The sequence below is a fragment of the Eublepharis macularius genome, chromosome 15 (genome assembly GCF_028583425.1).
Source record: "Eublepharis macularius isolate TG4126 chromosome 15, MPM_Emac_v1.0, whole genome shotgun sequence".
Classification (NCBI taxonomy): domain Eukaryota; kingdom Metazoa; phylum Chordata; class Lepidosauria; order Squamata; family Eublepharidae; genus Eublepharis; species Eublepharis macularius.
Genome location: NC_072804.1, coordinates 38501702 through 38526957, shown reverse-complemented (window position 1 = coordinate 38526957; position 25256 = coordinate 38501702). Strand labels below are relative to the sequence as shown.

Genomic DNA, 25256 nt, shown 5'->3' with positions numbered 1-25256 from the left:
ACCAACCCGCCTCTTCGCACTTCCCTCTCCCCTGAAGAGCACCCACGTAGCTCTGTCTTCTCAGAAGCCTAGTGTGTGGCAGCAAAGGTGAAAATTGCCACACTGCTTGTGCTGTGTATGGCCTGTATAAAACGGTGTAGGTTGGGGAAGTTGAGGCAGGGGGCAGCTGTCTCACACACTGCTGCAAGAGGAGAGTGCCAACCACAAAGCCCTTTCCTTCCTGCAAGGCACAGTTGGTCAGATAACGCCTCTGGAGAAAGCTTTTGCAATCACCTTGCTCGCAGTGAGAGAGAGCGCACACAGGCAACGGAGAAACTAACAGCCCCGCCGAGTGTGTGACCTTTGGCTTTAATTTTGAGGAACAAATTGGGGGTAGTAGGAGGCAGCAGATTGATTCCCCTCTGGTCTTCTCCTCGGATCATTCTCATGGTGTCAGAGGATACTGAGTTGAGGTGAGTTGGGGAAAATTCTAGTCCTCGTGGCTGTTTTGTGATCACAAAGTGGGACATTGGCTCTTTCCTCTTGAAGTTTATGCATGGTGCTAAATTGTGCAAGTGTTCTCTATTCTCCAGGGCCTTTGATGTTGGCTGTGGCCCTAGATATGTTTGTTGGCAATTCTGGGGGGAACAGATTGTTACTTCTCTGTCAAATGCGGAAAGGGCTTTCTAATGTTTTATTCTGTTCCCATCAATTTGAGCCATCTTGATAATTGTGTATTGAGAGTCAAACTACAGAATGAATGTTTTTCAACCATAAAAACTGTGACTGAAGATGGAGCAATTGGGTCCAGAGCCATGGCAGTAGGGAAGAAAAGTTGACCTTTTCCTTTGCACCATTTTCCAGAGAGAAATCTGCCCCACCAACCGGGGCTGCTGTTGTCTCCAGTCATGAAAACAAGGACTTGTATTATCTTCTGCCCGTCTTCTGGGGCTAGGAGCAGCTCAAAGGGGGGATATGTACCATGACAATAGTATGTAAGGAAATGTATACCCCCTCTGTTATCCGTCCTTTTAGCTCCTCAATCCAAATTTGGCTCTGTGGCTAATTTTTAAGAAGATTTTTTAAAGATACTTTGGGTTAGCCAGATCAAGATTCAATTCCTTAAAGACCTCCAAGATTTCCAGGGCATGAGCTTTTGAGAGTCAAAGCTCTCTTCATCAGGTAACATGAAGTATCTGACGAAAAGAACTCTGACTTCTAAAGCCTCATACCCTGGACATTTAGTTGGTCTTATCTTGCTCTTCTACTACAAACCAACACAGCTACCCACCTGAAACTATCTCTTCGAGTTATCTAGTCATAGATCTCCCATGACATGTAGTTAGAACTCAAAATTGTTCCCTAACAGGTGTTGTTGGCCCTGCGAGAAAAGAACATTCGTGTTCTTTCATGATTGGGGACGCTTGGATGAAATATTTACAGTCCGAATTTGGGGGAAGGCACGAACAGAGGGCACATTAGCTCACGTGAGCTGAAATGGAGGTGTGATGGACCAAAATGGCAGCACTTTTGGAATCTGATCCATAAGCGTACTGTGTGAGTCAAGGGGCTTGACTTGCTTCTTAATAGACTTGGCTTGTATTATTTGAAAAAAAACAAATATGAGAAAGACCCCAGAAGTCTCCAGGGCTCTGTCATCCACATCACTGCTGTTACCCAGGAAAGTGAGGAGAACGCAACTGTAGTTTTATGCTGCTTTCTGTTAGTTGGTGTGGAAAAAAATTAATTAGACGGATCCCTATCCTCACTTTCATTTCAGCTTTTTGCTTCCAGTCCTGCCAACATCAAGTTACTTCCCAGTTCCTATTAAGAAGCAGGTGGGCTTATTTGGGGGAAATCAAATGCATTGGATGTCGGGAGAAGGGGCAGGAAGGTGCAAATTTTGCCTCTGTTTGCTTGTCTGTGTACAAAACAGCCCTATTCCCATCCCTACATGACATGTAGAAAAGCAGACACCTAATTAATCAAGATGACTTTCAGACAAGACAAGACACCTGATCCTTCTCTCGGCTCACCTGCCTGTGTGTCTCTGCCACACGCAAAGCAAGGGAGAACTGAACACAGCATGACTGCCCTCTGGCTCTTGGGCTGCCTCTCCTTCCTGCTATTCCCCGAGCATGGCAGCCCTGCCATCTTGCAGAAGATTCAAGCAGATGTTTTGCTCTTGTCCAAAGGCACCAGGCAGCCCTGCAGTGGGCTTCCATTGTGGTGCCTCCATAAAAATGACAACATCCAGCATAGCTGATCTGAGTCTGTGGAAATGTCATCTGGATTAGTTATATTCCAATGTTGATGAACGAAGTTTGCAAGGCTTGGCTTTTGAGTTGTTCTCCTTTTTTTAAGATATATTTTTTATTTTGAAACAAAAAGTAATAGTATAAAGGGGATACAGAAAAGAAAAAAAGGAATGGTATGATATAATTAGATAGATCAAAAATAATTACAGATAACAGAGTATTTAAAACAAAAAAATATTTCTCCCCAATATCCCCTTCATAATACTTTTTAAGACACTGTCTATAAAATACAATGCTACTTATTTGTGTTGGGATACATTTATATACAATATTTATGTTTCAGATTTCATAACTAATCCATTTTGCAACTACATACCCACTATAACTACCCGCTTCTACATACCCACTATAACTTTTAACAAATAACAAATAAATATACCCACTGCTACATACCCACTATAACTTTTAACAAATAACAAAATTAACAAACCTTTAACAAATATTTTGATAGATAGTATATCAAAATACAAAAGGAAAATCTATTATATATCTCATAATAAAAAATAAAAGATATTTCTGATCAAAATCTACTTCTTTATACATTTATATTCAAGATGTCACATTTCAAAACTTATTCCCATTCTGCTTCTAAAATGCAATGCATTCATGTACAATTGTTTAAGCTGTTTCTCATTCTAAATTTGTCTCCGGCTTACACATTCCATTTCTCTTCAAATCTTGTGATTGATCTGTTTCTCAAATAGGTTGTTAATTTCGACATTACGGCATACCCTGCACGTTTATTTTCCCATTGTTCTAAGCTTAGACAAACATCTGATTTTGTTCTCCTGATATGCCTCCCTTCAAGTTTGTCCCATCATATTGAGCAGTCTTAATTACCCTTGTTTGCATGTTCATAAATGGAGACTGTATTAAATTAGGCAAGTCAGTTATTAGGTGAACTCCGTCTTTGTCTTCAGAGTTGGGTCTAGCAATGGCCAGATGCACTGCCACATCAAAAGGGCTCTTCCCAATCACAAATTAATTCAGAAAAATGTGCGTGCATGAATTGCAGGACAGGAAAATTTCATAGTGCCTCTGTGTAAATTCCAGGTAACACAAGACTCCACCCAACAAAATCATGGCAACAACAAAGAGACTCCCAAAGAGATTTGTGGAATGCTGCATCATATTTCTTCTGCTTCCAGGAGGTACATAATTTGTTATGTCCTGCTCTAGCCCAGGCCATGTGACTCCAAGACCACCTTTGGTGACAGATTTGGGGAACCCCTGCAGAATTGTCTGTATGTACCCATGCACTCTGTTGATTGAGGGGTCTAAAAGAGAAGATGCCAATGGCTTTAGTAGTGTATGCCTCTGGGGTGTGGGGAGGACTACAGGCACTGGGGGAGCAGGGTGGAGGCTTTCAGGCCAAGCCTTCAAACTCAATGCCTTGATCTCTGCATGTGGATCCACTCTCCCAGACCTCTGGATGTGGTCTGTGATCTTCTTGGCTTCCCTTGCAGGAGTATCCAGCCTGGGGTGTAGCAGCCTAGCAGTGGACTCACCCGTCGTTCTCTGGGGAGCAACGGTCACGGCAAATTGCACCATCTGGAGGAACCGCTGCCCCTTTCTCAAGGATGAACAAATCCAGATGATATGGAAACTGGATGGCCAGCACGTCCCTGGCGTCCAGCACAGCCCTAGTGAGGGAGTCGAATTTTCCAGCATCACCATTGGCCCCCTCAACAGGACTGTGATCAGTCTGGGCTGCTGGGTGTCAAGTCCGAGGAAACCACAACAGCAGCTCATGAACCTGAAACAGATCCATGCTGGATGTAAGTATTGGTGTGCTAGGACTTGGGAGTGGCATTGCTTTAGGGAGTGCGGCAAGACCAGGAGCAGGGGAAGTCACAGGGGCAAATCTAGACATACGTAGTTGCAGGTCTATCCAAAGGAAAAGAACGACTTTCTAACTCGGCCTCAGAGCAGGGTTGCATTTCACCTGCTCAGTCCATGGCTGTTTGCTGGAGGAGGGAGAGTGGACATCCAGCTAGGGTGATGGGGAGGAATGCCACATGGGGAATTGCAGCTGTACCCCCAAAAGGCATCAACAAAGAAAACAGTGCCAATGCCTTTAGCAAATGAGCCACATGGCCCTCTCCAAAGGAATGCAGAAATCAGGGATGCAGATGCCTTGGCTCTCCTGACTGGAGCTGGACAGGATTTGCAAGAGGTGCATCCAACTCTGAAGACAATGAGCTTCTTTGCTTCCCCAAGTACATCAAGACAAATGAGGATTTTAAATCTCATATATGTATATAGTGTTTTTTCAGCCCTAGGTCTGGCTTTCTTCTTCTTCTTCTTCTTCTTCTTCCACAAGCTGTCCCCTAACCCTGCCACCATTCCATACTCTGCATTACACATCACCAGAGAATACAACCAGCGAGCATCAGAAAGGCCCAGCTTCCCACCCCGGTCTTAGTTATGCTGAGGGTGGAGAGGCAAAGGATACTGGCTGTGATTTAAAATGTGCATTGCTTATTTGCTTATTTATTTATTTACTTCATTTATACCCTGCCTTTGTCCCCAATGGGGAGCCAAAGAGGCTTGCATCCATTTCCTCTACTCCATTTTATCCTCACATCACCCCTGTCAGGTATGTTCAGCTGAGAGGGTATGACTGGCCCAGCAAAGTTCCATAGTGGGGATTTGAATCTGGGTCTCCCGCATCCTAGAGCAACACTCTAACCACTATGTAACACTGTCTTTCTCTCTGTATAAGAGATGCAGTCTGCTCATGTGCACAGGCAACATTTGCTTTTAGCATGTCACACATGGTGGGTTTCCAAGTCTGGCCTTCAGAGTAAATCACAGGCTGTAGCCCTGGCTTGGACCACATAGGAGTCTAGAGCAGGAACTCAGGCTCCACCTCTGACCTTCTGCTTTTGTCCCATGTTATCTTCATTCAGATCCTCCATCACAGCCACAAAACCTCACCTGCATCATGAATGAAACCACCAGGAACCTGAAGTGCCAGTGGGACCCTGGAGAGGGCAGCCCCCTTCAAGTCCATGCTGTGCTGAAGGGCTTCAAGTAAGAAGGGATGGCTAGGAAGGGGGGGTGCAAAAGGAAATGCATTTTGCTTTGCAGAACTTCTTGTGTAGAAGGCAAAAGCTTGGATGGCTTTTATCAGCATCTGTTCTGAATAAAATGATGCAGAGGCACATTTCACTTTGTGTGCCCACTTGAACTGTTTTCGTACAGTAGAAAAGAGCAAGAGTCCAGTAGCACCTAAGAGACTAACAAAATTTCTTCAGAAGAAGTGAGCTGTGGCTCACAAAAGCTCATACTCTACCACAAATTTTGTTAGTCTTATAGGTGCTACTGGACTCTTGCTCTTTTCTATTGCTATAGACAGACTAACACGGCTACCCATCTTGTTCTTGCATGGGCATGCACACTCAGGGCCAAGCTACAAGTGACAAATTACACTTGAATGGCAAGTGAACAGACTCATGTGTATTCCTTCCTGTTTATTTGTGCTCCACTTGCACTCCACTTGATCACAGTGCAAGTGGAGCGCAAGTGAACAGGGAGGAATACATGTGAGTCTGTTCACTTGCCATTCAAGTGTAATTTGTCTCTTGTAGCTTGGCCGTAAGGCTGTGACCCTAAGGATGCTTTCCTGGGAGTAAGCACCATTGAATAACCTGGGACTGGCTTCTGAGTAGACCTGCTTAGCCTTGCTCCCTAAGGGCCAAAGTACATACTACAAGTTTTGGTTGAGTCAGGTCCATGCAGGAAATACTGGATGTGCAGCTCCAAATGGGACAAATTACTCTCCATCCTCAGGGCTGTTTCAGCCAAGGGAAACAGCACAGGAGGGAGGCAGGAGCCCCTCTGCCCCCTGTGCTATCATCCCAAACCATCCATAGGGTTGCCAGTCTTCACATGGGCCCTGGGATTCTCCTGGAAGTCAACTGATCTTCAGATGAAACATGAAAAACCAGCTGCCAATAATTGCTAAAGTGTATTGAAAGTGCACTATTCAATGTTTGTGAAATCAGCCCAAGGGTCTGGAGACCATTACCACACGGCATCTCACAGACAGGCAGTTTGAAGCCTTGAACTTCACAGATGTTTTAAGACTTAGGCTGTGATGCATCTACACACACACATACACCGTCTGTCTGTTCTCTTCGAAATACAGGAGCCAAAGTGGGTGCGCTGCCCTTCTGGTTCCCATCCCAGACTGCATCCCAAAGTCGGACCAGAATTCTTGCACCATTCCTCGTGAAAACCTCTACCTGTACCAACCCATGGCTTTCTGGGTGACGGTGTCCAATGGCTTGGGAGCTGTGCAATCAGAGACCCTTTGCGCAGACCCAGTGGACTTAGGTATGTGACAGCGGTTGACATAAAAAGGATGCACGTGAGAAGCAACAAAGAACTTTAATTCAACTTGCAGAACAGCTGAAATGAATTGTGGGGTGGGGGTGGGGGAATGCCAAGCAACTTTTTAACAGCTTTATTTTTCCCAAGGCCAAAAAAATGAATGTAGGTAGGGTTGCCAACCTCCATGTGGGGTCTGACAATCTTCAAGAGTTATTACTGATCTCCAGGCCGTAGAAATCCCTTTGCCTGGAGAAAATTGTTGCTTTGGAGAGTAATCTCTATGGCATTATACAGTGCTGAGGTTTCTCCCTTCCCTAACACCCACCCTCCAAAGGGTCCACCCCAAAAATCTGTAGGAATTTCCCATCTTGGAGCTGGCAACCTTATGTAAGTCCTCTTATTTCAGCATTTTAACAGCATTCCCAATTAGGGGTTGTGTTGAGTTTGGGGAGAAATGTGAATTGTCAATGAATTGGTTGGCCTTTGGAATTGGGAGAACCCATAAGTCACAGACACAGGTGCCCCTAAGCACCCTCTCTTCCATACCCAGAGGCCCAGTGCCCTTGTTGTCTGGACAACAAGAGGCAGCATGGACAGTAGTTAGAGCAACAACGTGTGGGATGGGCGGACGTGGGCCAAATCCAATTTATTTTTATTTATTTAGAAGGTTTATATTGTGCCTGTCCAGAGAATCTGCTTGTGTGGTGGCATCGAAAATATATTTGTGCCTGGCGTCAGCACAGTGTCATCCAGCTATCCTATTCTCAGCCGAAGGAGGCTTCTTGCCTCTGGGTCCCCAGGATCAAATAGAAAGTGTCTCAGGGGCACACTGTGACCACTTTGCAGGAGGCTTCACAGACTGAGTCGATTGCATCCATGCTAACTGGGACTCCACGTTGGACTCCACGTCCAATCTGGACTCCTCCTGCAGAGGTTCTGGATGTTCTGAGGTTTCCATCAGTTTTCTATTATGAGTACCTTCCAGTTAAGGCCACCTGAGGACGCAGGCAGAATGTTTGCAGATTTGTACTGGATCCTCATCCCTCTTGGTTAGAATAGTCTGTCAGGAATGGGCTATTTCAGTGGATAGTTCAAAAGATTAATTGCCAAGTCAATTGAAGGAGCACTGCCTTTGGCTGGAAAAGCGGCGGTGCAAGGGGTGGAAGGTAGAATTCCTGGACACATGAGACCTGAGTAATTATCAGCTGGTGTCTGTTTTGCTGTCCTTAACTTAGATTCTAGAAAAAGTGGTAGCACCTCTCTGGAGGAGCGCATGCTGTCTGGGAAGACCATGCCCCTTCAAAGCATGGCTATGAGAGAGCTCAGAGAGCCACTGCCACTCTGATTTACCAATCTCCAGGTGAGGCCTGGAGATCCCCCGGAATTACAACCGATCTTCAAACCACAGAGATCAGTTCCCCTGGAGAAAACAACAGCATTAGACAGCGAACTCTATGGCAATATACCCCCTTGAGGTCCCACTCCCCAAACCCAGCCTTTCAGAGGCTCCACCCGCAAATTCCCAGTAATTTCCCATCCCATGGACCATGGGCCTGACACTTCCACACGTTTCATTCATTTATTTATTTACTTTATTTACAGTCTACTTTTCCGCTGGGACTCAAGGCAGATTACAGGATATAAAGCAATGCAATTAGACAGAATTTAACAGGACTAAGATTACAGAGTCAGAAAACAGTGCAAACAGCCAACCGGCAAGGTATGCTGTAAACAATGCAGAAACTAGAAAGTGTATCACAAGGTGCAGGGCATTGCAGTAGAACAACCCTAAGTAAAAAGTGGGCGATTGTTACGGTAATCGTTGCAATTACAATCCTGTTCTTCATACAACAGCTGAGCGTGGATGGAGCACCAGCTGAAGCACAGGGCAGATTACAGCCTGCCAAGGCAACAATGCCTGGATGGGCCTCCCCTGCCCAATCCCGATTTGAAAAGACTTCCCTTAGACTTTGCCATTCGCTTCTCATTCCAGTCAAGCTGGACCCCCCAACTATCCAGTCCATTCACTCCATCTCGGAGGAGACCCACTGTGTGTCTGTGGCTTGGGATGCAGCCAAAGACAGCGAGTACATGAGGCAGTCATGTGACCTGCGCTACCGTAATGAAGATGACCAGGAATGGACGCTGGTGAGTAGCGGCTTAGAGCCAGCTGGGTTTGGCCTGGACATTGCTCTAGGCTCCTCTTTGAAACCCTGCAGGGCAGGATTTTGGGTGCTGTTATTTTCACGCCTGTCCAGGAGTATCGCCCAACTCTGCTACCCCTACTCATGCACCTCCAGTAAGGTTGTTAAACTCCAGGTGGGGCCTGAGATGTCCCCAATTACAACTGATCTCCAGATAGAGGTTAGTTCACCTGGAGGAAATGGCTGCTTTGGAGGGTGGCCTCTTAGCATTATATCTACCTGGAGGTTCCTCCCCTCACCAAACCGTGCCCTCTCCAGGCTCCACCCCCCAAATCTCCAGGTATTTCCCATCCAGGAGTTGGCAACCCTAACCCCAGGTACTTCAGGGTCCCACTGCTTCCTAAACCTTTTCCTGGCAACCTGCAAGCCAGGGGCTGCTAGCTTCACACTTCCATCACCGACTTGCTCTCCTGTTTCTTCCAGTGGTGATTCAAGCAAACCCAGCAACTAGCATATGCTCGCACTATTTTACACCAGGTTAATTCATCTCCACCTCAGTTTGGAGCGCATGCCTGGCCTGCTCTTGTGCTCCTGGAGCAGCACCATTGCTTAGGCTGGTCAATCCCAAGCCCCTCCAGTGACACCCGAATCCAGGACAGACCATCTCAGAGGATGCAGCGCCCAACTTGGGCCAGGATGCTGGCAATGGACAGATTGTGGGACAGATGAGCTGTTTTTTGTATTTTGCCACCAGGTGCAAAACCTTACCGGCTCCACCAGGCAAACCCAGCACTGTGGCTTCCTCTTTGGCATCTCCTATCAATTCCAGATGCGCTGCAAGAAACTTGCGGCCAGGTACATGAGTGATTGGAGTCCTACAAAGACCTTCACCACCCATGAAGACAGTGGCCGGGGTAGGTGGTGACTCCAAAGCCCAGGAATGGGAGCACAGGGCAGACCCAAATATGCAATTTCTCTCGTCCAGGGGTTTCATTTTTTCTGACTGGTATTTCTACCTTGGATGGAATGCCACCCTCCCCAATTGTTTCAAACATCGGAGCATAGTCCTGTTTGTCAATGCTTATATGTATTCCCTCCATGGGTGAGGCCAGGAACTACAGTCTCTCCTTTATAAACAGCCTCTTGGTGGTGGAAAGTGCCATAAAGTCATAGCTAACCTATGGTGGAAACCCCCTGCCACCCACGCTGGGGTTTTCAAGGCAAGAGACTAACAAGGGTGGTTTGCCCTTTCCTACCTCTGCAACCCTGATCTTTGTTAGAGGTCTCCCATCCAATTACTAAACAAAACCAACCCTGCTTAGCAGTCAAGATCTGATGAGATCAGGTTTGCCTGATCTGCTTTAACACTAACTCTGGTCCTACAGGACTAATCTCCCCCTTCCTTCTCCATAAACTGACAGCCTGAATTATACAGAGGCTGCATTTACAACATTCCATTTCCCAGGGCTTTTTTTCAGTGGGAATGCAGTGGAACGGAGTTCCGGCACCTCTTGAAAATGGTCACGTGGTTGGTGGCCCCGCCCCCTGATCTCCAGACAGAGGGGAGTTTAGATTGCCTTCCGCGCCGCCAAGCAGCATGGAGGGCAATCTAAACTCCCCTCTGTCTGGAGATCAGGGGGCGGGGCCACCGACCATGTGACCATTTTTGCTGAGGGCGATTTAAACTTTAAAAAACTCCCCCCTTGTTCCAGCTGACCCGAAGTGACGTCATTGTGTGGTCCTGAGTTCCACCACTGAGTTCCACCACCTCTTTTCCCAGAAAAAAAGCCCTGCCGTTGCCCCTTTGGCCTGCCACTGTTTCAAAGCCTTGCAGTCACTGGGTGGAGCAGTATTAGTGCCCCTAATGAAGTTGTTGCTTTATATTTCGTGAACTACAAACTCTCTGGTATAAATAGAATATTGGTTATTGATCCCCTGAGGGCCTCTGACTCCTATGTGTGCTGGCTTGGGCAGTTGCACTGAAAATCCAGAGCAATGAAAATTAGTGAAATGGATCATTATAAGCACAGTGGAAGTATATTTTTTTGCTGCTTCAAGCTGACCTAAGGTCATTTTGCCTAACCCTGCCTCCCCCCAATGTCTCCTGAAACTCTTCTCTCCCCATGTCATGATTATGGGCTTAAATGAAACAGGATGGTGGACTAGATACACCATTGGCCTGATCCAAACAGGATCTTGTTTGTTCTTATAAGGAAAGACAGTTCCTCTGAGTATGAACAGGGTGCCCTGGTGACACTAAAGTGTAAAACCACAGCCCATCCCCATGCATCAGGACCTGAGGTTAGCAGTTGTGGCCACTAGAGGACAGAACTGAGACCCGGCATCTCTTTTTAGCAAGTGGGACTCCCCAAGTAAGGGGTGGCTTTTCCCAGGAGAAACTGTGCAGGAAATGGCTAGAGCAGGTTTTGAGGTTGAAGCCGTCTTACTGGCCAGAACAGTCACCAAAGCCCTCTTTCTCTTCCAGCACCTTCAGGGGAGCTTGACGCCTGGTGGAAGATGAAGCCCCGGGAGGCTGGACAGGAAATACAGGTGCAACTGCTGTGGAAGGTAAGCCGCCACCCGTCACCTTGCCAAATGCCTACATGGCAAGGATGCCCTCCACCCCCATTCCCTGGATTTATCCCACACTCTGTATCCCATGTGCTTCTATCCAATTTTGACAGTGCACTTTTCTTTTAAAACAAACATGTTTGGTTAAAAGCGACTTTGCTAGCCCTTTGGGGAAGTTAGGAAATAGTGTGTGGAAAGAGGTTAGATTCCCAGCAAGTTGCAGGCAGCATGGCCTCTCCTTCCACTGCAATCAGATAAAATTAGGCAAAAGAGACCAGTGTGTGCACCTTTAAATAATGTATTTGGGTTGCAAAATAGTAGTTTTCTGGGAGCAGAATTTGTGCATTCCTGGGTGTGTGTAGAGTGCCCTCAAGTCAGAGTTGACTTATGGTGACCCCTGGTGGGGTTTTCAGGGCAACAGATTAACAGTGGTGGTTTGCCATCGCCTGCCTCTGCAATCTTCGTCTTCGTTGGAGTTCTCCCATCCAGTTACTAACCAAGGCAGACCCTGCTTAGCTTCTAAGATCTGACGAGATCAGGCCCACATGGGCTATCCAGGTTAGGGAGTCCCTGGGGTGACGTGGTTTCTTTTCAGCACACAGTGAGTGATTCCGCACACGTTGGATAATGCACTTCCAATCCTCTTTATAGATCATTTGGAACGGATTTTTTTGTGTGTGGAACAAAAAATCCACCTCAAACAATTGATAAAGTGCATTGAAAGTGCATTATCCAATGTGTGCGGAATCAGCCAGTGTTTAAGAACTTCCATCCCAGTCCTGACACTGCAATCTTAAATTTGTCTAATATTTATTCAATCACCCAAGGAATTCTGGGAACTGTAGTATCCAGCAATGTAAGGGCAGGGGTGGGGAGTTTCTAACCTTGACATCTCAGCATTCTTGCCAAATGGCCAAGAATCCTTAGAGGAAGCCATAGCACAGTAGAAGTTAGTACAACTGGTACAATTGTAGTGTAGATCTGCGCTACTAGTCCACCTTCCCTGTTTTTTGGGTTCTGCGAGGGCAGCTTTTAATCATCCGTCATTGCCAATTAGCACCTCATTCTCACTGGTGTTTTCTCCTCTTGGTGCAGCCTATGAAACCAAAGGAGGCCAACGGCAAAATCCTAGGTTATTGGGTCTCCCTCAGCCCCAGGCAACAGAGTGGTCAGCGGACAACCGTTTGCAACACCATGGAGCTGCACTGCAATTTCTCCCTGCCCTTCGGAGTGCAGAGAGTTTATCTCATGGCTTACAATGCGAGAGGCTCATCCCCACCTACTGAGGTCAAACTTCAGAAGAAAGGTAGGAGCCTGCTCGGTTCTGCCCTGCAGTAACTGTCTCAAGAGTACAATTGCATTCGTTTTTTTAATCAAGAGTTTTATATAACTAATATAATTAAAAGATATAATATATATTTAAGAGCCCCGTGGCGCATAGTGGTAAGCTGCAGTACTGCAGCCCAAGCTCTGCTCAGGACCTGCGTTCGATCCTGGTGGAAGCTGGGTTCAGGTAGCTGGCTCAAGGTTGACTCAGCCTTCCATCCTTCCGAGGTCGGTAAAATGAGTACCCAGTTTCCTGGGGGTAAAGTGTAGATGACTGGGGAAGGCAATGGCAAACCACCCCGTAACAAAAGTCTGCCAAGAAAATGTTGTGATGCGACGTCCCCCCATGGGTCAGTAATGATTCGGTGCTTGCACAGGGGAATACCTTTACCTATAATACATATTATATAATTATATAATTTAAAACAAACGTAAAAATTTAAAAACTTAAAAACCCAATCTAAACTAAAAGGTTTCCGATTTTCTCCAAAACAAACGTTTGTATCATGTCAAATGTATATTTTTCTCTAGGTGATTAAAAGCTCCCTTTTTTCTAATATCAAAATCCCTTAATCCATAAGTCCACCAATCAGGAAAATAATTATTTTCTATTTCATATAAATAGTCCATGAAGGGTTTCCATTCAAGAAACACACTGACTTTTTTCTGCAATTGCATTCATTCCTGGGGCTCTTCCATTAGCTGTCAAGAGCCAGATAGTTTCAGGTGGGTAACCATACTGGCCTGCAGTAGAAGAGCAAGATTTGGATCCAGCAACAGCTAAAAAACCAACTAGATTTCCAGGGTATGAGTTTTGGAGACTCAAAGTTCTCTTTGTCAGATAGGAGGAGTGGAAAAGGAGACCTTAGACTCCCCAAGCAGAAGTCCTTGACCTGTCTGCCTTGTAGCCAAGGCTGGTTCCAGGTTTTTGGGGGGGGGCTGGACAGAGTGCTCAGGAGCTCCCTTGTGCCCACCACCAGGCTCCCCTTCTTGCCCTCCCACCCATGTGCCCCCACCTACCTTCCTTTGCCCACTTGCAAGCTCTCCCATCGCCTGCAGCCACAGCTGCCCACACTGCCTGCGTGCCCTTTCCCCAGTGGTGGTGGTGGGTGCAGTTAGAGGAATGCCACGGCCATGGCCACTAGGCATGCTGATGCTTTCTGCACCACCCACATGCCCTTCTCCAGCAGTGTGTGAGTTCTGTGCCATCAAGTCTCCTCCAACCTATGGTGACCCTATGAATGAAAGACCTTCAAAACATCCTATTATTAACAGACTTGCTCAGATCTTGCAAACTGGAGGACGTCGCTTCTTTTATCGAGTCAAGTCATCTCGTTTTAGGTCTTCCTCTTTTCCTACTGCCTTCTACTTTTCCTCCAGCAGTACTAGGCAGCATATGTAGCTGGGAGCAGAGGTGACAAAGTACTCACAAGCAGCAATAGAAGGGTGTGAGTGCAGGCATCAGAGGAGATGCACAGCTAAGGATGCAGCAGCAGTGGCCCCCACTGGAAGCCCTGGACCCCGGCAGCTGCCCCACCTTGCCATGTGCTGATGCCAGCCCTGCTTTTGGCATAAGTGGGATTCTTGGCCATGTCCAGGGAATAAATGTGACACATACTAAGGGCCGTGAAGGTCAATGCTGAGAACATGCTGGCCCCTCCACTTGTGGCCAAGGGAACTGGGTCCACACAAAACATATCCTGAATTAAGGACTTTGCATCCCCACTTAAAGTGGGGCTGTTTCCAGGGGAAGTGCCAGCCCTGGTGTGGTTGCTTTCAGAATCCTGCCCTGCCCTTTGACTTCCGCCCTTCCAAGCAAGCCTGCTTTGCTGTCTCGTGAGGATTCAGTCTAACAGTTTCCTGGTATCATTTGTAGGTATTCCTGTGCATAAGATCCAAGCCTCTTCTTGTGGGGAAAACAGCATCTGTGTGAGCTGGGATCCTCCGGGAGAATCAACCACTGGCTACATAGTTGAGTGGCAGAGGATGACCTCTGTGGACTCCTTGGATGATGCAGAGACTAGCTGGACAAAACTGCGAAACAGAGAGAGCAAACAAATCCTGATCCAAGGTAGATGAGTAGGGGAGTATGGGGGGGGGGACTCTGTTTGGGAGGCAAAGGGCAGCTGTGCATCTCAAGTAACGGCAGTGCTGCATTTATGTCCAAAGGCACAGGTAGAAGAATTGTACTGTAAGGAAATGACTCAATGAGATGCACTAATAAAGAGATAGGGACTATAGGTTATACTACTGAATACAGTCTGTTGCTGTATGTTCCTACTGGGCAATTTCTGTGCTGTTGAATAGGTCATGTTTAATTACTTATGCTTCATTTCAGTTTTGTTTTCAACTCTATATCAGATTTGTGTTTGTTGTCAAAGTTCTGCAGATTTTGTGTTTGTATACCCTGACCTACAATGGCTGGGACATTCCATAACCAACACAAAAGGATACACAAATGCAAAATTTGCAAAAATTTGAAAACAAATGGAAATCTGACACTTAATTATGGACTATTTACACTATGTAATACACCTTGCACGTCAGTGAGAAAGGTAGGCTATAAATAGGAAGGAAGGAAGGAAGGAAGGAAGGAAGGAAGGAAGGAAGGAAGGAAGGAATGGCGTCCCCTACTTTTAGGCTTCCCATTCCCTGAGCATCACAGCCATTCTTAAACTTGATTTCCATTAATGTGAAACACGTAATGCAAGTTGACCCAGCTTGGGAATGTTTACACAGACCAATGTTGGTGGGATTCTTGCCTTCATAAACTACCCGATTTTTATAAGGATTTGACAAAATGAATCCCCTCATTGTTGCTATACCTGAGCTTAAGCAAGATACCAGGCTGAGCTGTCTTTGGTGGGATCCAGTTTTGGCACCAGAGGTTGCTATTTTGACAAGACCGACCATCAGCAGTCCGAAGCTGAACACTGCCCAGTAGGCCAGACTAGGTCAGAAGAGCAGCCCATTCATGGATGACTCGGCCTTACAGCTCTTCTGCTGCTTGCCCACAGTGAAGGAGGAAGGCATTCCGCTGCAGTCTCCGCCTTCTAAGACCATCTCTTCCTTGATGGCTTTCCGGTCCAGTGTGCTCACGGTCTGCACCCTCCACACAGTTTCTCTCTTCTCTCTTCCAGAAAACATTAAGCCTTATCAGCGGTACAATATTTCCATCTACCCTCTCTACAGGGATGGAGTGGGGATGCCCCAGCATACGGAAGCATACAGCAGGCAGAAAGGTATGCGGATGCCCTGCCACATCGGGGATTGGAGGGGCTTAGCTGCATAAAACTATCATTCAAACAAGCTTTTTGGTTGGCAGGCTGAGACTCACCATGGAGAACGTTCATGGTTTCTATTTGTTTACAATCCCTGGGTTAGATCCAACAGGTCTATTCCACCAAAAGCGGCACAGTTCCCTTGGTGCAAAGAGATCCAGCGAGCCTACTGCATCAGCTGGAATGCTCCTTGCACCAGGGGGAAAGTGCCTCTGTCGACTAAACAAATCCATGAGATGCCACAGGCATAGAGAGCTTTAAAAGTGGTCTAGACAGATTCATGGAGGACAGGTCTGTAAGTGGCTACTAGCCATGGTGACTAAAGGGAACCTCCACATTCAGAGGCAGTCAACCTCAGAATATGAGTGCCAGGAGGCAACACCAGGGGAAGGCCTTGGCCTCTGTGCTCTCTTTATTTGCCCCTCCAGAGTAACTGATCGGCCACTGTGTGAGCCAGGATGCTGGACTAGTGCTCCACTGGTCTGCTTCAGTGCGGCTTGTCTTATGTTCATATGATCCAACCCTTGATCATACCGACAGTGGAGCGGGGGGGGCACAGAGATACCTAAGAAAAATGCTTTCCTACATGCAGTTTCTGGGTCTCATTGCCTCATTTCCAGGGGTCATTTCGTAGAAAAAGAGCTGCAGGAACTTATTAGCATAACTCATTAGCACAACTCATTTGCATATGCCACGCCCTTGACATCACCAGAAGTGTGTCATTAGCATAACTGATTTGCATATCCCCACCCCCTGACATCACCTAACCTGGCTGTTTTGGACCCAATCCTGGCCATTCAGGGCCAAAATTGGGCCCAAAGGGGGCTGAAAATGGCCCAAAAAGGGCCCAAAATGGTCAGGATTGGGCTGCTGCTGAGCAGGAGAGCAATCCACCACCTATCAGAGGCCTGATCCTGGCTGTTTTGGGACCAATCCTGGCTGTTTGGGGCCTGATCGTGGTCATTTTGGGCCCCGATCCAGGCTGAAATGGGCCCAAAATGGTCAAAAATCAGGTGGGTGGGGCCACCTGACATGTGACCTTTTTGGAAAACTACCAGAACTGCATTCCTGCGTGTTCCCCCTCAAAATGAACCTTGCTCATTTCTAAAAGGAGAAGTTCTGGCTATAACCTTTCCTGGATGCCACATCCACCTGTGGTGTTTCAGCAGACAATTTGTACATGCTCAGGCACTCTTCTACATCATCACGTTTTCTGAGCTGTGGGCCACATAAGAAGTTCTGTGAGTAAGTCTTTGCCTTGCTGGGCCCAACCAGGGCCATGCTTCCCCCAGGACCATGGTGTGCTATTAACAACCCTCTCCCTCTACAGCTCCTTCGGACAGCCCCAAGTTGCATCTAGGGAGCATCAGCAAGAAAACAGCTCAGCTTCACTGGGAGCCCATCCCTCTGGAACTGCGCAATGGCTTCCTCACCAACTATACCATCTTCTGGGTCAGTGCTGGCGAGGACATGAACTGTGAGTCCCACCTACTGTCCAGTCCTTTCTGTCTGTACAGGTTCATCCTGCCCTTCCCTGCAAGAGCTCAGGACAGCATGCATGGCACTCCCCTTCTCCACTGTATCCTCCCAACAACCCTGAGGAGTAGGTTAGGTTGACTGGCCAAGGTCACCCTTACCCATCCCTTTACCTTCTCCAGGCCACCCATTCAGGACTTCTGCAGACGTGGCGTAGCTGTTAAGGAGAAATAGAGCTGGGTGTCATCTGTGTATTGGTGTACATGTGTACTGATGGGCTACTTTTGCAGGCCATCCCCCAACGGGACAAATAACAGCCCCTTGTTCCAAATCCCCTGATGATAGGGTTGCCAGGCCCCCTCAATCTCCCGGCTCTTACCTGGGGGGGGGGGTGCGCACGCGCGCGCTCCTCCAAGCGTTTAAGTGACATCATCACGCAGCCCCCTGGCTTGCTCCGTTGGGGGCTGCTGCGGAGCACAGGAACGCTCCTGCACTTCGCAGCAGCCCAAAACGGGCCCGATTCGCAACAAAATGGGCGCGGATTGGGCACGTTTTGGTGCGGATAGAGCCCGTTGTGGGCCCCTGTGGAGCGCAGGAACACTCCCGCACTCCGCAGGGGCCCACAATGGACCCGATCCGCACCAAAACGTGCCCAATCCGTGCCAAAATGGGCATGGATCGGGCCCGTTTTGGCGCGGTGCAGATCAGGCCCGTTGTGGGCCCCTGCGGAGCGCAGGAATGCTCCCGCGCTCCGCAGTGGCCCCGATCCAGGCCAAAACAGGCATCCTGGCAGCGGCTGTGCGTGGGGGGGGCGCAGCACCGCAGGGGGGCACACATGGAAGGGGAGCCCCCCCCCGCTGGCCAGGTAAGTAGGGGCGGGGGTGGGAGGGTGGGGGCGGGGGATCCCCCGCCCCCACCAGGGGTTTGGCAGCCCTACCTGATGATCTACCCCTACCATCTCCATGTAGATGTTAAACAGCCTGAGGTACAATGGAATGCTGGCCCAATATCATAAATGCATGATGAAACAGAGCAGCAGTCCCCCCATCATAATAATAATAATAACAACAACAACATTCGATTTATATACCGCCCTTCAGGACAACTTAATGCCCACTCAGAGCGGTTTACAAAGTGTGTCATTATTATCCCCACAACAAAACACTCTGTGAGGTGGGTGGGGCTGAGAGAGCTCTGAGAGAGCTGTGACTAGCCCAAGGTCACCCAGTTGGCTTCAAGTGGAGGAGTGGGGAATCAAACCCAGCTCTTCAGATTAGAGTCCCGCACTCTTAACCACTACACCAAACTGGCTCATCACCTTCTGAAATCAGTCAGTCCAGCAAGGTTATCCCCTTTCTTTTTCCCACTCCCTCATTATCCCCTCCCTTGAACCTCCCCATGTCTGCCAAAGCTTCTGTCCCTGGCCCTGACCTGGCAAGTGCCACATGTGTCATTGTTTGCCTCTGCCTTTGGAAGAGAAATAAGCAATCTATGCTGGACTCCAAGACCACCCACTAGTGGTCTTACTCCATCCTCTTCTTGCTGCTGAGCCTTCTCCAGGCCCTCGCGCTTCTTTGCACCCTGGTTGGGCTGAGAGCAACTGCCTTCCTCTCTAGGTGCTGTTGTGAACGCCTGCGTGAACACATTCACCATCACAGGTCTCAGGCCTCTGAGGATGTACAAAGTGCACATCATGGCCTCCACTGTGGGTGGAAGTATTAATGGAACTGTCCTGATGCTCTACACCAAAGCAACAGGTAAGGAGAGCCCTGGAAGAGGAACTAGTGCTGGGGACAATCACTGCCAAGCTGGAGCCATGGAAAGGGAGAGATTCCCAACTCAGGGCCAAGCTACGTGCTCCGGTTTTGGGGCATTTTAGCCAGCCTTTCTCGATTCCTCACAATCCCCTGGTCATGCCTGTGGGGCCCCAATTCCGATCAGGACCATGGTGCACTGGGAAAATGGGCTGCATGTGTACTGATGGGCTACTTTTGCAGGCCATCCCCCAACGGGGCAAATAACAGCCCCAGGGACATGTTGGGTCAGGAAAACAGATGGGAAGAAAGGCTGAAGACACCTCTGCTCAAACACTATGGTCCCAATCCAAATCAGGGCCCTGTGTGCTTGTGAAATGAGTTCCCAGCAAGGGACTGCCAGCTCACATGGGACTAATTCAAAAGCAGATTGGGGAATTCAGATACATCATGTTGAAAATCACAATGTGTACTTTGGCCCTGGCCCTGACCTGGATGGCCCAGACTAGCCCCATCTTCTCAGATCTTGGAAGCTAAGCAGGATCGGACCTAGTTAGTACAAGGATAGGAGACGACCAAGGAAGCCCATGGTTGCCGCCCAGAGGAAGGCAATGGCCAGCCATCTCTGTTGAGCTCTTGCCTTGAAAACCCTCCGGGGTCACCATAGGTTGGCTATGACCTGACGGCACCTTACACACAGCTTGGCCCTTAGTTGCTGGGGCTTTCGTGGATGGGAGATCTCAAATGAAGACCAGAGTTGCAGAGATAGGCAATGGCAAACCACCTCTGTTAGTATCTTGCCATGAAAACCCCACCGGGGTCACCATAAGACTTGAGGGCACTCACCACCGCCATAGATAGATAGAGATAGATATAGAGATATTTCTAATTGAGAATAGAAGTGATAGTGACAGTGTGGTGACAAAGAAGGGATCCCTCAATTGCACATTCAGCCCCAGGCCTCTTAGAGTCTTCAAAACAGCCTTGCTTTGATCAGTTGAATTTCTGGTGACCTAAAAGTTCTCCCTGTGGTGATTCATTCACACATGCCCCACTAGATGCTACACTCAAGAAACAGGGCATGCATATGTGAACCAGCTCCATTCAAAGTGCCCAGCTCTCTCTCCTCCTCTGCATCTTGGCACCTGCACCTTCTAACATTCTGGTCTCCATTCCAGATGACATAGACATCTCGTTTACGTATGTGCTCATCCTTCTGCTGTTGTTCATGCTGATTGTTCTCGTCATCTGTTTCCACAAGAGCAAAAGGTGAGTGTGGGAAGGAGCTACAGGAGTCCCCACCTTTCGGAGCCTGTGGGCACTTTTGGAATTCTTGACACAGCATGGTGGGCACTGCCACAAAATGACTTGCCACAAAATGACTGCCACAGGAGACAGAGCTAGCCACAAAATAACTGCCACAGCTTACCTTCAGTCACGCAGTAATGATCCTTAAGCTGGGGTACCAGCTGCTGCCCAAGTATGCTTTATAAGAACCTGCACAGGCAACCGAATCTCCACTGGCCAATCAGAACCCTCGCTGAGCAAAAGTCCCACCTGACCCTGCTCACTTCTGGCAGGTGCCAGAAAAGGTGTTGACAGGTGCCGTGGTGCCCAGGGGCACCATGTTGGGAACCCCTGAACTAGAAGCTGCAGAACTGCTGTGCAAGGTCTGAGAGCCAAGCTACAAGTGACGCCTGACACAGGTTGGACACTTGTCAGCTTCCCTCAAGTTTTGATGGGAAATGTAGGCATCCTGGTCTTACAGCTTGGCTCTCCATTTAACTGAAGTTTACAGAAACCCACACACACACAGCAGAGGGGAAGGGGGGCGCCCGGCGAGAGCCTGACATCTGCACTCCCCTCCCAACCGCACGTTCTTCCTCCCATAGACTGCCGCTCTGTAAACTTCAATTAAATGGAGAGCCAAGCTGCAAGACCAGAGCGCCTACATTTCCCATCAAAACTTGAGGGAAGCTGACAAGTGTCCAACCTGTGTCAGGCGTCACTTGTAGCTTGGCTCTGAGTGCTAGGAACTGTACTGACACTTGAGCGAGAACCTGCCCAGGGGGCCTGGAACAAGGGGAGATCAAGGAACAGCACATGAGTTGTGGGGGTGGGCCAGGAGAGACTCCAGCGCAGCAGGGCACGAAGAAAGGCTGGCTCCTGGATTCAGATTTTGTTTCGCTGAACTAGTGCATCTCAGGCAGGAAGCAGTAGAAAGCCATTGAGGACAGAGAGAGGCAAGAATTTTCCAGACCGTCAAAAGTGACACGATGCTGGTACTACTTCTCACAGGGTGTATGTTCCCATATTCTCTGGGCAAAAAGGTGTTGCAGGATTCTTGGAGGACTACAGAATGGCAGTGTGGGCATGCTTGGGCCACAATGGCTGCCCTCTGGCTTGCTGCAAACACTGGTGCAGAGGGGAAGCTGCGGCGGACCCGGGAAGGGGGTGAGGTTACAGCCTGACAGAAGACACAGTTAGGAGCAGAAGGACCTGCAGTGGAGAAGCAGGGTGGTAGAAGGGCTGTCTTTCTCCTCAGCACATCAGTAGCTGGAGCTTGGCTTTGGGAACAGCCCATGGAGTAAGGGCTTCTTCAGCTGCCCCCTTGGTGGAGGATCAGGGCACCCAGTCAGTCTTTGAGAATTCCACCCCCCCCCCAGGTCTCATCCTGTTTCTCTCCCCTGTGACCCACAGGATGAAGATGCAGTTCTGGCCCAGTGTCCCTGATCCAGCCAACAGCAGTCTGGGTAGATGGGCTCCATCGTTTCTACAAGAGGTAACAATGGCAGCTCCATGGCCGGGCCAGCTGCTGAACCCTTTCCTGTCAATCAGCGGCCGTGTCAGTGCTCTTCTTATCTGCAGTTCAGTGCTCTGTTGAGAAGGTGCTAGAGGGCCCTATCCTCTGATTAAAGCAGGCAATTCAGTGCTGCCCGCTGAGCTCTGGGCTGCTTCCTTTAACCGTTCCGTTTCTTCCTATCTTCTTCCCAGGAGACCCTGCCGGTTAACAAGTCAGAAGAACTTAGTCCAGTCACAATTCCTACCATTTTAGTGCTTGAAAAGGATAAGAAATGTGAGAAGAACAGCCCCTCCAAGGCCCTGTTGGATAGGCCATGGCCAGATGCTTCTAATACTGAGATGGTTTTACCACCTGGCAGCCCAATGCCAGCCTGTCACGTGAACAGCCCAGAATCCATCCAGTATGCCAAGGTGCTCCCGGACAGCTACCACAGCCAGCAGGAAGCACTGTCCTCTCTCTACTTGCGCTCCAACTCCACACAGCCACTTCTGGGTGACATGACACCCAGCCCTGAGCCCTACGAGAACCTGTGGTTTCATGATGACCAGCCAAACAGGGGACACAGCTGCAGTTTCGAAGAGGATGCCGTCTTCCTGGAAGGGGCCCTGGTGGATTTCCCACTACTGCGGGGTCTAAAGATTGATGGGGATGAAGACCTGAGCAACTTCTGAAGGTTGTTTCACTTGACTTGCATTGGAAGGGTGCAAGGGGCCACAATCTAATGCTGCTCCTACTTGCGACTGTAGCCCTCCTTCTCTATGGAGGAAGTACAGTCAGACTCTCACTGATGCCCTCTGCCTTCATGCTCTGGGGCACTGGAGGACAACGGGGTTGGTGTTCACAGGGTGGTCCCCTCTGTTCAGCACAACAGACTTCCTGGAAGCAGCTGGGCCTTTGATTCTTCTTGTTCCCTGTGGCTCGCTCTTCTGTCAGGGGCCACCAAACTTGATGTTGATGGTGAACTTCCTTGTGCTGCTTCCTGCCGTTAGGCTCCGACCTGAGCGGGTGATCCAGAGACACCACACCTCAGTGGGTGGACTTAGAGCTCTGCCAGGTTCTTTCCCCATCACTTTCATCATCAGAGTCCTGCATTGTCTCCGCTGTGCGCTACATCCCATGCACCATGTTTCCCTAGCATCATGCATAGGCATGGATGTGAAGACACCTTGAGCCAGAATTGGGGCACAAGCTGCAACAGAAGCAGTGCAGATGCCCAGTGATGGCCCCAAGGGAGCAGCTCAGGAGGACAAATGCAAGCTGAACTTGAACTAGGCCTTCAGTGGTGCCGTCCTCTCCTGGAACCTGAGAGCAGCAGGCTTGGCTATGTTCACAGAAAGGGGGCCTCCAGACGTTTTTGAGTAGGCCCAACATTGATGCTTCTCCACATCCTTTCCTCTTAATGGCAGGACTGCCCCCAACCATGGGGGTCCCTGCAACAGAGAAGCAAATGTCTTAGTGAGCAGCCCTGTTCACAAGTTATGAGGAACACAAGTCCAATTCATGTACACATTTATCTAGAAACTGGTCCCTGGTTTCATCTGTAAAGTGAATGCGCATGGGCTCTTTTGCACACAACAGATGTACAGACATATAGGTGGGATGTACATGCATTCAGTGTAACATGAACACAGCCAGTATGATGTACGATCTGAAGAAGGGAATTCCTCTCTGAAGAAGGGAGCTCTGACTCTTAAAAGTTTATATCCTGAAGGTTCTGTCTCTGAGGTGCCACTGGACTCAAATCCTGCTGTTCTATTGCAGACCAATATGGCTACCAAGCTAAAACTATGGTGTAGTGGTTAGAATGTCAACTAGGGTCTGGAAAACCCAGGTTCAAATCCCCATTCTGCCATGGAAGCTTGCTGGGTGATCTTGGGCCAGTCACACTCAGCCTACCCTACCTCACAGGGTTGTTGTGAGGATAAAACAGAGGAGAGGAGAATGATGTAAGCTGCTTTGGGGAGAAAGATAGGGAATAAATAAAGTAAATAAAGAAACAGGGCTATTGTGTATGTGTTTGGGCAGGAGAGAAACAAGAACCCCTTCCTGAATTTCTCAAGGAGGCCCATAGGCTGTTAAGGTGTTGACCAGCTCCATGTAGTGCATGTTCAAGAACTACCCAGAGCGTAAAGGGGAGGAAGTCAAGCAATGAAATGGAACAGAAAAAGACTTACCCCATCCGTTCTTGATTATTGTTGTGCTGGTCCACATCCTAGTGCGGGAGAGGGGAGACGCAACATCTCCAGTGTAGCCAAAGGCCTTGATCCAGCCACATGGAAGCTTAATAAGAGCAGCTTGGAGGATGAGAAGCAGGACCAGCCTGTCTCAACCCAGCCAGGCAAAAAGGACAAAACGGGCCAGAGTTCTTGGGCACGAGATCCTTCAAAGCATTTTTTCCCTGCGGCCACCGCAATTTGTTGTGTATATAAAATGTTACAAATTAAAGACACTTCAAGATTCTTAATGGTGTGTGTAGTCACAGTATCCATGTGAGGAAGGTCCTTTGCATGCAGGGAAGCAGCCCCGAATGCACATCTTCATTGAGTAAAGAGACTGATGCTATTTAAGCGTATTTGAGACAACTCACCGGTTATCCTGGTGCAGGCACAGTCAGGGCGAGCCTCTGTGGCCTCCGAAGGGCCCGCAGGTCACCTCCACCCTCCCCAGCCCCAATTGGGCTGGGGATAGGGAGGGAAATGCCCAGCTGCCCTGTGCTCCGCCTCCCAAGCCTTCCCTTCCAAGCCTCAATCTGCCACCAGAGGAGGGGGTATGGGAGGGAGCATGGCTTGCCTGTGCTTCCCCCTCCCAAGCCTTGACCCCCTCAACCTCGATTTTTGGAGGGGGATGCGGGGGGCAGCAGTGGCTTGCCTTCCTTTCCCCCTCCCAAGCCTTTTCCCCCCCCAGCCTCGATTTTCGGCAAGGGGGCACGGGGGGGGGGAAGCAATTTGCCTGTCCTTCTCCCTGCCAAGCCTTGCCTTCCAGCCTCAATTTGCAGCAGGGGGCAGTGCGGTTTGCCTGCACTTCTCCCCCCCCCCCAAGCCTTCCCCCCAACCGTCCCCCCCAAACTGCAGAGAAGCACGATGGGCCCTCAAATGCTCCTGTGATATATAATGGTCCGATTTCTGCCCATTTGAGGCCAAATCAGGCTGGTGTGGGGTGCAGGAATGTTGCTAGGGCAGCATGACAAGCCCTGGAGTGCTCCTGCGGTCTGCACCAGCCCAATTTCCACCCATTTGAGGCTGAATTGGGCCGGTGTGGGGTGCAGG

The 25256-nt window shown here is 48.9% G+C and overlaps 1 protein-coding gene across 1 annotated transcript; it reads left to right on the top strand.

Annotated features, from left to right (window-relative positions):
• Positions 1–358: 358 nt before the first annotated feature.
• Positions 359–23944, top strand: CSF3R (colony stimulating factor 3 receptor). The gene is made up of 16 exons (XM_054998880.1): positions 359–452; positions 3351–3448; positions 3764–4075; positions 5210–5333; positions 6451–6638; positions 8629–8783; positions 9534–9693; positions 11265–11347; positions 12446–12656; positions 14553–14747; positions 15817–15918; positions 17288–17434; positions 19050–19190; positions 20366–20456; positions 21888–21969; positions 22182–23944. Exons 2-16 carry the CDS (start codon positions 3379–3381, stop codon positions 22659–22661), a joined length of 2541 nt encoding a protein of 846 aa, XP_054854855.1. The 5' UTR covers positions 359–452; positions 3351–3378; the 3' UTR covers positions 22662–23944.
• The last annotated feature ends 1312 nt before the right edge of the window (positions 23945–25256 follow it).